Source organism: Rattus norvegicus, chromosome 7 (assembly GCF_036323735.1).
Source record: "Rattus norvegicus strain BN/NHsdMcwi chromosome 7, GRCr8, whole genome shotgun sequence".
Classification (NCBI taxonomy): domain Eukaryota; kingdom Metazoa; phylum Chordata; class Mammalia; order Rodentia; family Muridae; genus Rattus; species Rattus norvegicus.
Genome location: NC_086025.1, coordinates 136459738 through 136473555, shown reverse-complemented (window position 1 = coordinate 136473555; position 13818 = coordinate 136459738). Strand labels below are relative to the sequence as shown.

General features: G+C 40.3%; 1 protein-coding gene across 3 annotated transcripts in view; it reads right to left on the bottom strand.

Moving 5' to 3' along the window:
* Nckap1l (NCK associated protein 1 like) overlaps nucleotides 1–13818 on the bottom strand; it is a 45485-nt gene that overhangs the window by 27829 nt on the left and 3838 nt on the right. For all 3 annotated transcript variants that reach the window (XM_063263688.1, NM_001414951.1, NM_001108119.2), the window contains exons 4-9: nucleotides 9741–9797; nucleotides 8432–8574; nucleotides 7496–7586; nucleotides 7272–7409; nucleotides 5658–5706; nucleotides 5412–5568 (exon numbers count right to left, since the gene is read on the bottom strand). In XM_063263688.1, the coding sequence (XP_063119758.1) occupies nucleotides 5412–5568; nucleotides 5658–5706; nucleotides 7272–7409; nucleotides 7496–7586; nucleotides 8432–8574; nucleotides 9741–9797 (635 nt within the window). The remainder of the gene's footprint in view (nucleotides 1–5411; nucleotides 5569–5657; nucleotides 5707–7271; nucleotides 7410–7495; nucleotides 7587–8431; nucleotides 8575–9740; nucleotides 9798–13818) is intronic.

The following is a 13818-nucleotide window of genomic DNA, read 5'->3' as shown; positions in this document are numbered from 1 at the left end:
CTAATGGATAATTATTTCAACTTCCATCCAGTACAGGAGACAGACACAAGATTAAGAGTAAAAAAAAAATTGCTAGAATTATTTCATATTCACACCTCTCATTAACTGAGGGACATTGAGACTGAGCTTCCTGTCTTCTCATTTACATACATACATACATACATACATTCATTCATACATACATACATTCATACATACATATATTCATACATACATATTCTCATACATACATAAATTCATACATACATTCATACATGCATACATTCATGCATACATACACTCACTCATACATACATGCATTCATACATACATACATTCATACATACATATATTCATATATACATACATTCATAATACATACATTCATAATACATACATTCATAATACATACATTCATTCATACATACATACATTCATACATACATTCATACATACATACACACAATGTATTATATATGTGTAATATATATAAATAATGTATACCTAAGTTATCATAAAGATCAAATCACATCATTTGTGTCAAAGAACTTCTTGACCTATAAATTATGCATTTTGGTGATAGGAACAGAACAGATTCTCATAACACTAGAAAACTTCATACATACACGTTTCTACTTCCTGTGACTTCTATTAAAGGTGTAATTCTCTCAACTCTGGAAATGAATTCTTACTATGTTCTTGTTTCTTTGTTCTTTTAAATGTTTCTTTTTCTTCTTCTTAGCAATTTTCTTTAAAAAGTTATCTATATATTTATTTGTGGGGTTGGAGTGCGTGTGTGTTTCACACGTAGCAGTCAGAGGACAACGTGTAAGAGGAGGTTTCCTCCTTGCGCCCTGTAGTGTCCAAGGATGGAACTCAGGTTGCGAGGCTTGGTGACAAGTGCCTTCACCTGCTGAGCCATCTCATCGGTCCTGGGCGATCTTTTAAAGCAGTGATACTACTCAGCTGTTGAGGAACCAGTATTCTCCTTACTGAACTCTGTTTTGTTTCTTTTGTTTTAGAGGAGGGTGTTGTTTTGTTTCTTTTCAGTGCAGAGGACTACACCCCAGGGTCTTGCACATACTAGCAAGTGTTCTGCCTCTAAACCATAGTTTTACCTCTTGATATATTGTGAATAAGACAATCAAGGGGGGCAGAATTTGGTAAAAATCTATTATTAAAATATAGGCTGGGGAGATATGCAGGCTGGGGATAGATCTCAGAGGTGCTACAGCGTAGCACGTACAAAGCCCTGGGTCTGATCCCTAGCTTGGGGGTCAGAGGAGAGAAAGAAAATTTGAAGTGTGTCACTCTTTATATCTGAGAACTTACCCTACAGAAACATTTGAATGTGTTCACAAAAAAAAGTCAATAAATATTCTCTAAAGGATTTGTTTAATTCGGGAGGGAATCTCCCTGCGTTTGAGGCCAGTCTTGTCTATACAGCAGGTTCCAGAACAGCCAGGACTACATAGAAAGACCCCAACTCAAAAAAAAAGTGTTTAAAATGATCTTTTCAAATGAAAACAGCTCAATTGTCCACTGTTCAAGCTTGATGATCTCTGATCCATTCTGGAACACAGGTAAAGGTAGCAGGAGAAAGCAGACTCCACTAAGTTGTCTTCTGACCTCCATTTTGCAAGCCCCTACACACACACACACACACACACACACACACACACACACACACACACATACACACATGCATGTACACATGTACACACATATATCATATGCACATACATCATATGCACACAGGCATACATCACATACGCATACACATATCATATGCATATACCCTCACAAATATCCACACATATACAGTATAGGCACACATACATCATATACATATACATCATATGCACATATACACAAAACTATATTTAATTTAAAAAATTTATAGAAAATCCATGCCCTGGATGGCACATGTCTTTAATCCCAGGACTTAGGAGGCAAAGCCAGGCAGATTTCTGTGAGTTCAATACCAGACTGTTCTACATAAGGAGTTTCAGGCCCACCAGAGATTCACAGTGAGCCCCTACCTCAAAAAGTGTGTGTGTGAGTGTGTGTGTGAGTGTGTGTGTGTGTGTGTGAGTGTGTGTGTGAGTGTGTGTGTGTGTGAGTGTGTGTGTGTGTGTGTGTGTGTGCGCGCGTGTATAGGGTGGTAAATAATGTTATAAACACAATGAGATTTTGTTCAATTGCTTTTACTTAATTTTATGTTTTGGGGTGTTCTGTCTACACGCACATCTGTATTCTGAATGTGTGTGTGTGGTAGCCAAAGAGACCAGAAGAGTCAGAGACCACTGGAGTTACAAATGGTTTTGAGCTACCATATAGGTTCTGAGAATCAAACCCAGGTCCCATGGAAAAGTGGCTCTTAACCACTGGGCCACCTCTCCAACCCCTCAACTGTTAGACTCAGCCAGATGTCATGGTTCATGCCTGAGTTCTAGCATTCAGAGACCAAGATGGGAGGATTGAAACAAGTTTGAGGCTAGCCTGAGCTACAAAGCCACACATGTCTCAAACGAACAATAAAGAAGAAAAAGTGTTTCTAAAAACTGATATTTAAAGAGATCTAAAATATAGTAATAAATAGATGCGATCTGAGGATATAATGAAGAATGCAGAGCCAATACTTTTCTATAACTTCTTGCATAAGGTTGATAACACGTGCATACTTCTGTGTATATTCAGGTGCGTGCATACACGCACACACACACACACACACACACACACACACACACACACCCCTGGGGAACACACGGCATGTCAAACCACTCTGGGAGGTAAGGCTTCATTTCTTTCATATTTCTAGCTGTTGTATTTGCCACCAGAAATAGACTTAGCTAATCTGACCTCTCCCTCAATTCCATACCTTCCTCCTCTTGGAACTCACTCTCCCTTCACAGTGACCATCTCCCATTTACACCTAAACCCGCTGAAATCAGCTTTCAACCTCACCTCTCACAGGACACATAGGTGACCTCTGTAGCCAAAGCCAGTGAACTTCTCCAACCCTCATTTTGTCCATTCTCGTCACACTGTCTAGCATAGGGTAACGAGTCCTTCCTTCTTACCATGCTTTCTCCCACTGGCTTGACTTTTCTCCTCAATGTCCATCATGGGTTTTCCTGCCTTTGACTAGCCCTTAACTATGAATGGTCTCAAAAGGTTGTCCCCACTCTTCTTCTTGGACAATCACACATATTCTCAGGGCTTTGATTAGTATGCTGACAGTCGTCATCTCATTCAGATAGCACGTCTAGTTACTGGATCACACAACAGGAGGCCTGACATACCTAGACTGTATGTCCTATAGACATTTCCAGTCCAGTCTGTTCTAAACTAAATCCACAAGACTCTGCAGTTAAGCGCACTTGCTGCTCTTGCACAGGATCTGGTTTGGGGTTCTAGCCCCCACATGGAGGCTCATGACCTTCTCCAACTCCAGTTCCAGAGGATCCAACACTCTCTTCTGGCCTCCATGGGCACTGCAAACACATGGTACACAGGCACATATGCAAACAAAACATTCATACACACAAAATAAAAATAAAGTCTAAAAATAAAAAATTAAGTCACAGTCTTTCCCAACACTTACTGTAGCTCTCGTGTCTCTACCCTAAGGAATACCAGATGCCATTCCAGAGATCCTGACATCCTCAATTTTTCCTAATTTACTAAATTAATCCCTGCCTCTAGCTTTGCCCATCTAATCTTTTCCCCCTGGAGCAGTAATCTTCTCTAAAATGCAAATCTGATCCTTTCAACTGTCTCGTTTGAATTCATCCAATGGCTCCTGATCCTCTTGAGCACAAATTCAAACTCTAAGGCAGAGCTTATAATATCCCAATTCACTGCTCCCAAACCAGCTTTCACAGCCCCACCCATGCAACCCAAGCTGTCCAGCTTGAACCTCTGAGCATATGTTCTTTTGCCTCAAAAGCTATGAACTTTAAGGTAGGAGTGGTGGCAAACACCTTTTAACCCCAGCATTCAAGAAGCATGAGTTTGAGGTTAGCCTGGGCTACACAGTGAATTCCAGGACATCCAATGCTACAAAACAAAACAAAACAAAACAAAACAAAAAAAAAAAAAAACAAAAACAAAAAAAAATCCTCTGTCTTCAAAAATGAGAAGGGGGAGTGTAGAGGGAGAAAGAAGAAAGCTGAGGTTTTTTGCTACAACTGTTTAACTCATGTCTGCCTATCTCCCACTCTTTTTATAACCAGAAGAGCCAGTGCCAGTACCTTTAATGCCCTTCCGGCATACTCAACACTTTGTGTTTCAACCCCCTACTCGATCACAACAGTTTGCCTGTTTTCCAAAAATTTGCAAACTTTCCTTTTTAAGCTCTAAAACCAAGACAGGCAAGTGGTGATTCTCAGAAGCTACAGGGAGGAAGACAATGAGAGGAAGAGGAAGAGGAAGAGCCATGCCATGTGAATTAGAGCAGAAATCAGACAGATGGTAGACAAGCAACCTCAAAGCAAAAGGGAATGAGAGTAAACTTCAGGGAAAGAGTAAAGAAGCCCAGAATGTTAGGGAAAGCACAGTTAAAACAGAAAAGACACGGTTACAGTTTTCTAAGTAATTCAGCATCTGCCACTTTTTATTTTAATAAGGTTTCACCCTGTAGTCCACATTGATCTTCCTGCTTAGATGCTACGCTGAGTGCTGGGATTACTGGTGTGCACCATCAAACTCAGTTTGATACTTTTTTTTTTTTTGGTTCTATTTTTCGGAGCTGGGGACCGAACCCAGGGCCTTGCGCTTCCTAGGCAAGCGCTCTACCACTGAGCTAAATCCCCAACCCCGATACATTTAAAAAAAAAAAAAAAAGTCATGTGCATGATACAATGTACCAGATCTTTTCCCACATACTTTGCATAAACTCCTCAGAACACTATGAGGTCATAGAGAGATACATTTTCATACATTTTCATTGTGGTTTGGTGTTTCCTTTGTGCCTGCTTAATTTTTATTTTTTATTTATTATTATATTTAGTTAGTTAGTTAGTTAGTTTGGTTTTGAGATAGGGTTTTCTTAAGCCCAGACTGGCCTGGAACTCCTGGTCCTCCTGCCTCCACCTCCCTGAGTGCTGGGATTATAGGGATATACCACCACATCAGAAGGGGGATACTACCTACTTTATTCATATTTTACAGATAATGAAATTGATCCAATTCCATGGAGAAGTTAAGTAACCTCCCGGGGTCGCACAGCTAGTAAGTGGCTCAGCTTGAATTAAAACTAGGCAGTCTGCCTCACAATAACTTAGTAATCTCTCTTACCCTAAAATTGAGTGAGTCACTAACAAAGAGTAGGTGCCTGATAAATATTTCAAAGTTAGAATTAATCCCTACCACTGATGCTTTGAGAAAGGGGATATTGTTGAACTATAACTCCCAAAAGATCAGCTCACCCTTTCAAACTGCTGAACAGGTCTTCGGTGACCTTGTGCACCTGTAGCACATCTTCCCGGATGAGGGTGATGTACAGGGAACCCTCCAGACACAGCTTCCACAGCTTCTGGCACTGGCTGTTGGAGTTGAGGCACCCGTGACAAAGAAGAAACCCAACTGCAGGTGGGCAAGAAGAAGAGAAGGCTTTTAGGCAGCCACTCCTGGGAATGCTGCCGTGACCTTCCCCAGCTGCTCCTACAACTTACTTATGATCCATCGCTCCATCACTTCCACAGACAGATACTCGCAGGCCATCTATAAGAAGACAGGCAGAGAGGGCCAAGTGGCTGCTTAGGGCTTCTATAGAAAGGACAGAGCCAGCGAGATGACTCAACAGACAAAGGAACCTGCTTCCAACCTGAGCCTAATACCCAGAACCCACATGGTGAAGGGACAGAACTGACCCCTGAAAGTTGTCCTCTGGTTCCTGTACTTGTGCTCCACCCACATTCAATACAAAATAAATAAAAGCGTAATAAAAATTTAAATAAAAGACGGGGAGAGCTCACACCTAGCATGCACAAGGCTCAGGGTAAAATCCCCAGCACTAAAAACAAACAAAAATAACATTTCTTTTTACCAGATTGGATTAAGACACTTTGATGAGACAACAGCTTGAAAAGCTACCATGAAAGAAATGAGGCACTGGAAGGGGACTGAGGGGCAACAGACATAGTTGAGGAAAAGAACAAGGCTGGGCTAGAAGAATGAACAAATCGTGTATAACGTAATATATCATCAATGCTAAGATGCTTTCAAAAAGTTTCAACCTCAAATCTCATGTTTCTTCCCCCATTGTGTTCTTTAATCACAGTCGAAGTGTGAACATTTATTTAGAACTAACTGATGACCTCTCACCTTCAGTTGTAAATCTGTGTGTTCACGTTCATGTGTATACATGTTCACGTGTGTACACATCCATGTGTGTACATGTCCGTGCATACTCATGTAGAGACCAGAGCTGGACATCACCTGTATTCCTCTCCAGTTTTTATTTCTGAGACAGTCTCTCACTGAACCCAGAGCTCATGGATGATTGGTTTAGCTACAAAGTTATGCCTGTCTTCTTTGCTCTCTGGTGCTGATTACAGACACATGACCCTGTATCCAGATGTTACACAATTGCTAGGAATCTGAACTCAAGTCCTCACAACTGCATAGCAATCATTCCCACCCCTCACCCCCCCACACATACTTTTATTGTTTTTGGTCTTTTGAGACATGTTCTTGCTATATAGTCCTGGCTAGCCTCAAAAGCGTGGCAATTCTCCCACTTCTGACTGCCAAGTGCTGAAGTCACAGGAATGAACTACCATGTTCTGCCATCGGTTGCATTTCCATGGCATATCCTCATTTTAGGACTAAAAAATTTTTGATGGGACGTGTCAATCCCGTCGTGTCTGAATAGCAACATTTATTAGTTAACTGGCTCCTGATGTAAATTCCTACATATGCCTAATGACTCCATTTATTTTCTTGTTTGGGTTTTGAGTCAAAGTCTTACTATATCCTTGACTGGCCTCATACTTGCTATGTAAGTAGGACTGGCTGCGGACACACGACAGTCCTCTTGCCTCGGTCTTCCAAGTGATAAGGTCATAGCGTATATCCTACCACGCCCTACTGACTTATTTTCATCCCTTTGTTAATTCAGGTGCGTACTAACCCTAGTCCAATCAGAGGCTTAACCGAGAGGCAGGCCTTAGGCAGAGAAGAATGCTAAAACAACCTGGGGGCTGATGTTTCCCAAAAGAAGCACCTTCCAGAGAGAGGGCCTTGGCAGAGAAAACCTCTCCTAACAGAAGGAAAGGGGAACTCACTGTGTCTGAGTTAGCAGGGTTAATCATGGCCGGGGGGCTGCTGATGAGGCTTAGGAGCTGGGCACTGCGCCACTGCTCAGCTCCCTGGTTCCTCCGAACAAAGAGGAAGTACAGAGAGAGCAGGGCTCCACTCACAGCCTGTGGGGAAAGGCAACAAAATCCTAATGTCAGAGATGAATATGAATGCTTCTGCCTGGACGGCTCTCCTCTCTCTCGGAGCTCGCCTTTGTGTGAGGTCCAAATTCTTCTGTCAGCTTCTTCAGAGGATGGTCATATTCTAGTACCATCTGGCCCAGGCGAGGAAAACTGGGGTCGCTGGAGAAGAGCAGAAGAGGGAGGCATTATGAGTCGTTCCACACGTGGGTTACGTCGAGGATAATGCGTATGTGTACACAGGCTGGCATCCCCTAACCCCTCCAAAGACAGATATGTTAACCTGTGAATTACAAAGGCTGGGGCCAGTGGTAGCCATTGCTAGCTATGGTTAGAAAAGTAACATCCTTTTAGACAGGTCCGTGATAGTTTCTTCCTTGTAGGCTCCCCAAACAGGGCTGGATGCGTACTAGTTACTTTATACATTTACATTGCTAATCTATATCAAATACGCCTTCATCTAAATCTCTGGCAATCCCAGAGCTTATCTGTTAAAGCTGGGCCAAGACACCCGTGCAGACGTGGTTGAGAATACCCATCAAACATAGGACACCGTGCTCTGCCTCACTCTTGTCTTCCCAGTCTTCACTCTTCATTCACCCTTTAGATACTCACGTTGCATTAATGAGTGAAGGTCAGAGTTAAATATAATCTGACATCTATTTCTATTTATCCTTACCCTTTATCTAATTGTCCTTAATGTGTATTATCTTACATTGCTTTACCTCTAGTGGCTTAACCTTGCTGGCATTAGTCCTAAATACTAAAAAAAATAAAAAAATAAAAATTGTTTTTGCCGTTTAATAATAACCTGAAAAGCAAAGCGGGAGCCGGTCCAGGATTATAAATAGGTCAAAGATAATACGGAGTGGCTAATCCCCTGGCAGAGATCAATAGTCAACTGTAGGTGAAAACGCATCTTATTTTCTCATATGAGAAATCGAGTTCCTTTGTCTCTAGATACTCCTTGCAACACAGGTGAGGTTCTTAACCTTCTCCCAACTCACCCGTGCCCATGGAGCATCTCATGGGCACAGTTGTACATGCCGATGAGTAGCCTGCGGTCCTCGATCCGTGACAGGAGTAAAATGACTGAGGTGTAAGTCACAATCAAGTCCAGGTAGCTCCGAGTGAAGTCGAAGTTGAGATTCTACAAGGAAAACACATAGGAATCCCAAGATTGAGGTGGCCAGTCAACCTGGGCCACTCCCAGCTTCTCCAACTGTTACTGTTAGTGGGAACCAACAGTAGAAGTTTTCAGAAGAAAATTGAAAAAAGGTCAGGAGCGAAATATGAGCTCAAGATACAGGAGAGCCTGGTACACTGGCACTAATCACAGCTCTTCAGGGGACTAAGACAGGAGAATTACAAGTTCAAGGCCAACTTGGACAACTTAGTGATACCCTGTCACAAAAATAAAAAAGTTTAGCCAGGCTTGGTATCACGCACCCTTAAATCCAGCACATGGAAGGCAGAGGCAAGTGGATTTCTGTGTTAGAGACCAATCTGGTCTACAGAGCAAGTTCCAGGACAGCGAGGCCCTGGGTTCGGTCCCCAGCTCCGGGAAAAAAAAAAACACACAACTAGGTTTCAGGAGCTGTTACCCATGCCAGGGTGGGGTTGGCTCCTGTAAATTACCCCTACCCTTGCCCCTGTAAGTAACCAACCTCAGTAAACTCATTGCTTTAACACACACACACACACACACACACACACACACACACACACACACACACAAATACAACTAGGAATCGAGGTCAGTAGTAGAGCTCTTACCTAGAATACAGGAGGCCCTAGTTTCAAAGCCCAGAACCAAAAATAAACAAAATGATACAAAGAAACTAGGGAATAAGGTACTCCTGGAGGATTAAAGGATATGAAATAAAAATACTGCTATGTAATTTTGTGTTATTCAATCACATTAATGATCTTCATGCTATCTAACAGCATTTAACCTTAGCACATCTTTTAAAAATAATTACAGTACCGAGGTGGGTAAAAAGCACTTGTTGCTAAGCCTAACTTCCTAAGTCTGACCTCTGGAACCCACATGGTAGAAAAAGAGAGAACTGACTCCAAGTTGTCCTCTAACTTTCACACATGTACTATAACACATGAATACACTCACCATCCCACCCACATACACACAATAAATAAGTACATATTTTAATTAAAAATAAGAGAACTATAGTCCTGAGCAGGAACAAATGAAACAGTCATTCGTCCAACTCTGCCCCACCCTACCTTGTCTCAGTTTACACCTGGCCTTTTCCTTAACTTTCTTCTACAATAGAAAAACATTACAAAGGTTCTTACGATATCAAAATGACACTGGCAGGCATCGATGGTGTTGAGAAGTTCATATACATGATCCTGAGGATAGAAGTGAGGAAGAAAATGAGTAAGAAGAAAGTGATGTGTGCTACCAAGCTGGGGAATGAAGTAACTTCTTCCCCAGGGGCCCTGGGGATCCACCTTAAGGAAGGGCATTGTTCAAAAGAGGAAGACATTCCTTCTCACAAACATCAGTGGCCCCTGCAAGTGCCACAGGTCACAGGCACAAGGCACTGATGCTCACCTACATAAGGTCTGCCTTAGAGTTCCTGGGCCCCATTTCCCCACAAGATGATGTAAAACAACTTTTTAGAGTTTGGCATTTAAAAAAAATAAAATTGACACACTTTTCTAAAGAACAAAAGAAGGTTTTGAAAGTTCTCCATGCCAAGACATGATAGTGTTTAGAACCTATAAATGCTAATTATCCTAATTTGATTATACACTGTGTCCCAGACATATGCATAATGTACACCAATTATTTTAAAAATTGGAAAAAAAATCTCAAAAACATGAAATGTATTCGTATCACATGATCCAGTGAAATGAAAAACATCCCTACAAAGATTTGTACTTGACCTTTAATAGCAGTTTACACAAACTGGCTCAAACCCAGAAGCAGCACATCAACCAGGAAATAAATAATTCTGTCGTATCCACACTGTAGAATGGTCCTCAGCAAAAATAAGTAGTAAGTCACTATTGCATGGCACAATATAAATGAATCTCAGAAGAAAACATTACACGCCAATCAGACTCCGTTTACCCAATCTTTAGAAAACAGACATCATTTTACACTCCAGTTTAACAGTTGCCTGGCACCTCCCGGTGCAGGATCAGAACTGACTGTTTTATTGTTGGTCCTCAACTTCCACCTTGTTTGGGACTGCCTCTTGGCTTTTTGTATTTATGTTTGTTTGTTTGTTTGTTTGTTTGTTATGGGGTTTTGTTTTGTTGTTGCTGTTTTTGAGTCAAAAATCTCACCACACAGCCTCTACTAACCTGGAACTCAATACGTACATCAGGCTGGTCTCAAACTTAGATATCTGTCTGTGCTAAGATTAAAGGCATAAACCACCACACCTGGCTGAGATTGCCGCTTGTTTGCTGTGGTATACACCAAGCTTCTAGGCATTGCTCTGTCTCTGTCTCCAACTCACCATAGGAACACCAGGATCAAAGATACACTATGGTATGTATATACAGGCTTTACTTGGCTTCCGGGGATCTGAACTCATATCCTCACACTTTTATGATAAGAAATTTACCCACAAATCCATCTTTCTTCCCCCAATTTAAAAAAAATTATGTGTATATGTGTGTGTGAGAGAGTATATGTATTGCACCATGTGTGTGCAGGTGCCTGTGAAGACTAGAAAGGGTGTTGGATCCTTGAAACTAAAGTTATAGATACTGGAAGCCAAACCCAGGTCCTTTGAAAGAGCAACAAGTGCTCTTAACCACTGATCCATCTCTCTAGCCCTTTCTGTCTCCAGTGTTTTTAAACACTCATAATGATACCGTCTGGAAATTCCAATCTTCTGTATGTGCCTATTTATCTATGTAAACATACATTTTAAAGACCAATTACATCTTAAGATGTATTGTAATTTTCTCTTATCGTTAAACAATGTGTAAAGAATGTTTTTGCATGACAACTAGTGCAAATACAAGTTATCATATTTAACAACTGCATAATATTTGTTTACTCATTGTGAGCTTTTAACTGAATCTCTATTTTTATTGGCTACATCAACTGAATCTCTATTTTTATTGGCTACATCAATTGTCACACCGACACTATTATCAATTATCACACCGACACCATTATCAATTATCACACCAACACTATTATCAATTATCACACTGACACTACTATACGCAACGCAACAAAGTAGTTTCTTTCACCTGTATCATTGCCCTTCTGTTTCCTTAAGACAAGTTCCAGAAGCATAATTAGTCCATTATTTTCTCAGTTATGAATGGCATTATCAATTTGCATCTTAGAAATGCTGTATAAAATGGTTTTTAATGTTTCCTTAACTTCCAAAGAGCAGGAAATGGTTATGCCTTAAAATTCAAATAAAATATCACTTATGCATTATAGCTACCAAAAGCTTTGAACAACAAGACAAATCCAAACTGAGACATATTTTGAACAACTTTCCTGGAATCTTCAAAAGGTCAGGTCATGAAACACAAGGGCAAGAATTACTATAACAAAAATGCAAATGTGGGCTCTGTATTAGCCAATAATATCATAGGATACTACATTTCTTCAGTACTATAATTATACTAGGATTGCATAAGAAAATATTCCTGTCCTTAACAGATGCATACTAAAATATTTTGGGAAAGAAATGTCATGATGTCTGCAAATAAGAAAAATGGTTTGGAGGGAAAGTGAGTGACAAGCAATATGGCCAAGTATTGACAATTAGGAGTATGGGGGGGGAAAAACAGCACTTATTATGCAAGTTGACAATCCCTGAACCAAAATGCTTAGGACCAAAAGTGTCTCATGCCTGAGATAGGTCAAATTTCAAAATGTTTACATGTATATATAAAATATCTTGGGGGATGGAAACCAAATCTAAACACAAGATTCATGTATGTTTCATAAACATCTCGTGTACATAGTGTGTGTGGGTTTAAATGAGACTATCATTAAAGACATGATTTCCTGCTTCTCCCAGCAATACCACACCTCCTTTGTTCTAGAGAATTCTCCCTCTAGAAGAGTATCTTCTATACAACATCCCCCCACTCTCAGTCATGGTGTCTTCTCATGCAACAAAAAAGTAACTAGTGCATGGCCTAAAGATAATTTTATGCAATTTTTTTGGTTGTTTTGTACTTTGACTGTAACTGGTCACATAGGTCAGACTTGCAGCAGTCACATCAAACCTCGAGAAGTTTCAGATTTTAGAGTATTCCAGAGTTCAAATTTTCAAACCAGAGATGAGCAACCAGTGCTATTTTACTTTCTGTGGTGTGAGTGCGTAGTTCACATGGGTTCCCACTATGTAGACCAGGCTGGCCTCAAACTCAGAGACCTATCTGCCTCTGCCTCTACCCCTGCCTCTCAAGGGATTAAGGGTGTGTACCACCAGGCCATATTTACATTTGGAAATTTTTACTATATTTATAATAAAATATGGGAGGAAATACTACTGCAAAGGGGGGTAGAAACCTCCTAACACTCAACAACAACAACAACAAAATAAACAAATAAACAAAACTGGTTTGAAATGTACAAAAAAGTTGAAGGAGATATTTCTCCAAAATGATATATAAATGTTCAATAAAAAAATAAAAGATTCCAATTAACAGAACATAAATTAAAATAACAATAAGGCAAGAGTATAGCTGAGTGGTAGAGCTTTGCATGGTATTTATGAGACCTTAAGTTCAATACTCACTATCCAAAAAACAGAAACAACAGTTATTAGTCAGAATATCAAAATATTGATAGATTGTATCCCTTGTGTACTATTAGTAGTCAATTCAATGGTACCACCACTACAGAAAAAAAGACAGGATAGTAACCAACTCCTGAAGTTGTCCTCTGACTCTATGCACAAGACATGACACATGCGCAGTCACATTCACACACACCATACACACATGACAATAATAAATCATTTTTTAAAAAAGAATTACCCATAGTCTAACAGTTCCACTTATGCATATATAAAAACAGAATTAAAGTCAAGGTCTGAAAGGCAGTTGAACACCCAAATCATTGCATTAGTCACAATGGCTAAAACATGGAGACAACCCAAGTATTCACTGAAGGAAAAATAGGGAAGCAAAACGGAGTATAAGCACAGAATGGAATATTGTTCAGTCTCAAAAGGAGGAAATTCTCCAATGTTCTAACACGTGGATGAACCTTAGCATATCCTACTAAGTTATACAGGCCAATCACAAAAATACAAAAGGTACCACTTGCACAAAACAGCATACTTAAAATCATAAAATTGGAAATAGAATGGTTGTCATCAAGGTCACAGGGACAAGAAAAATGAGAAATTGTTGTTTAAAGGGTAGAAAATGT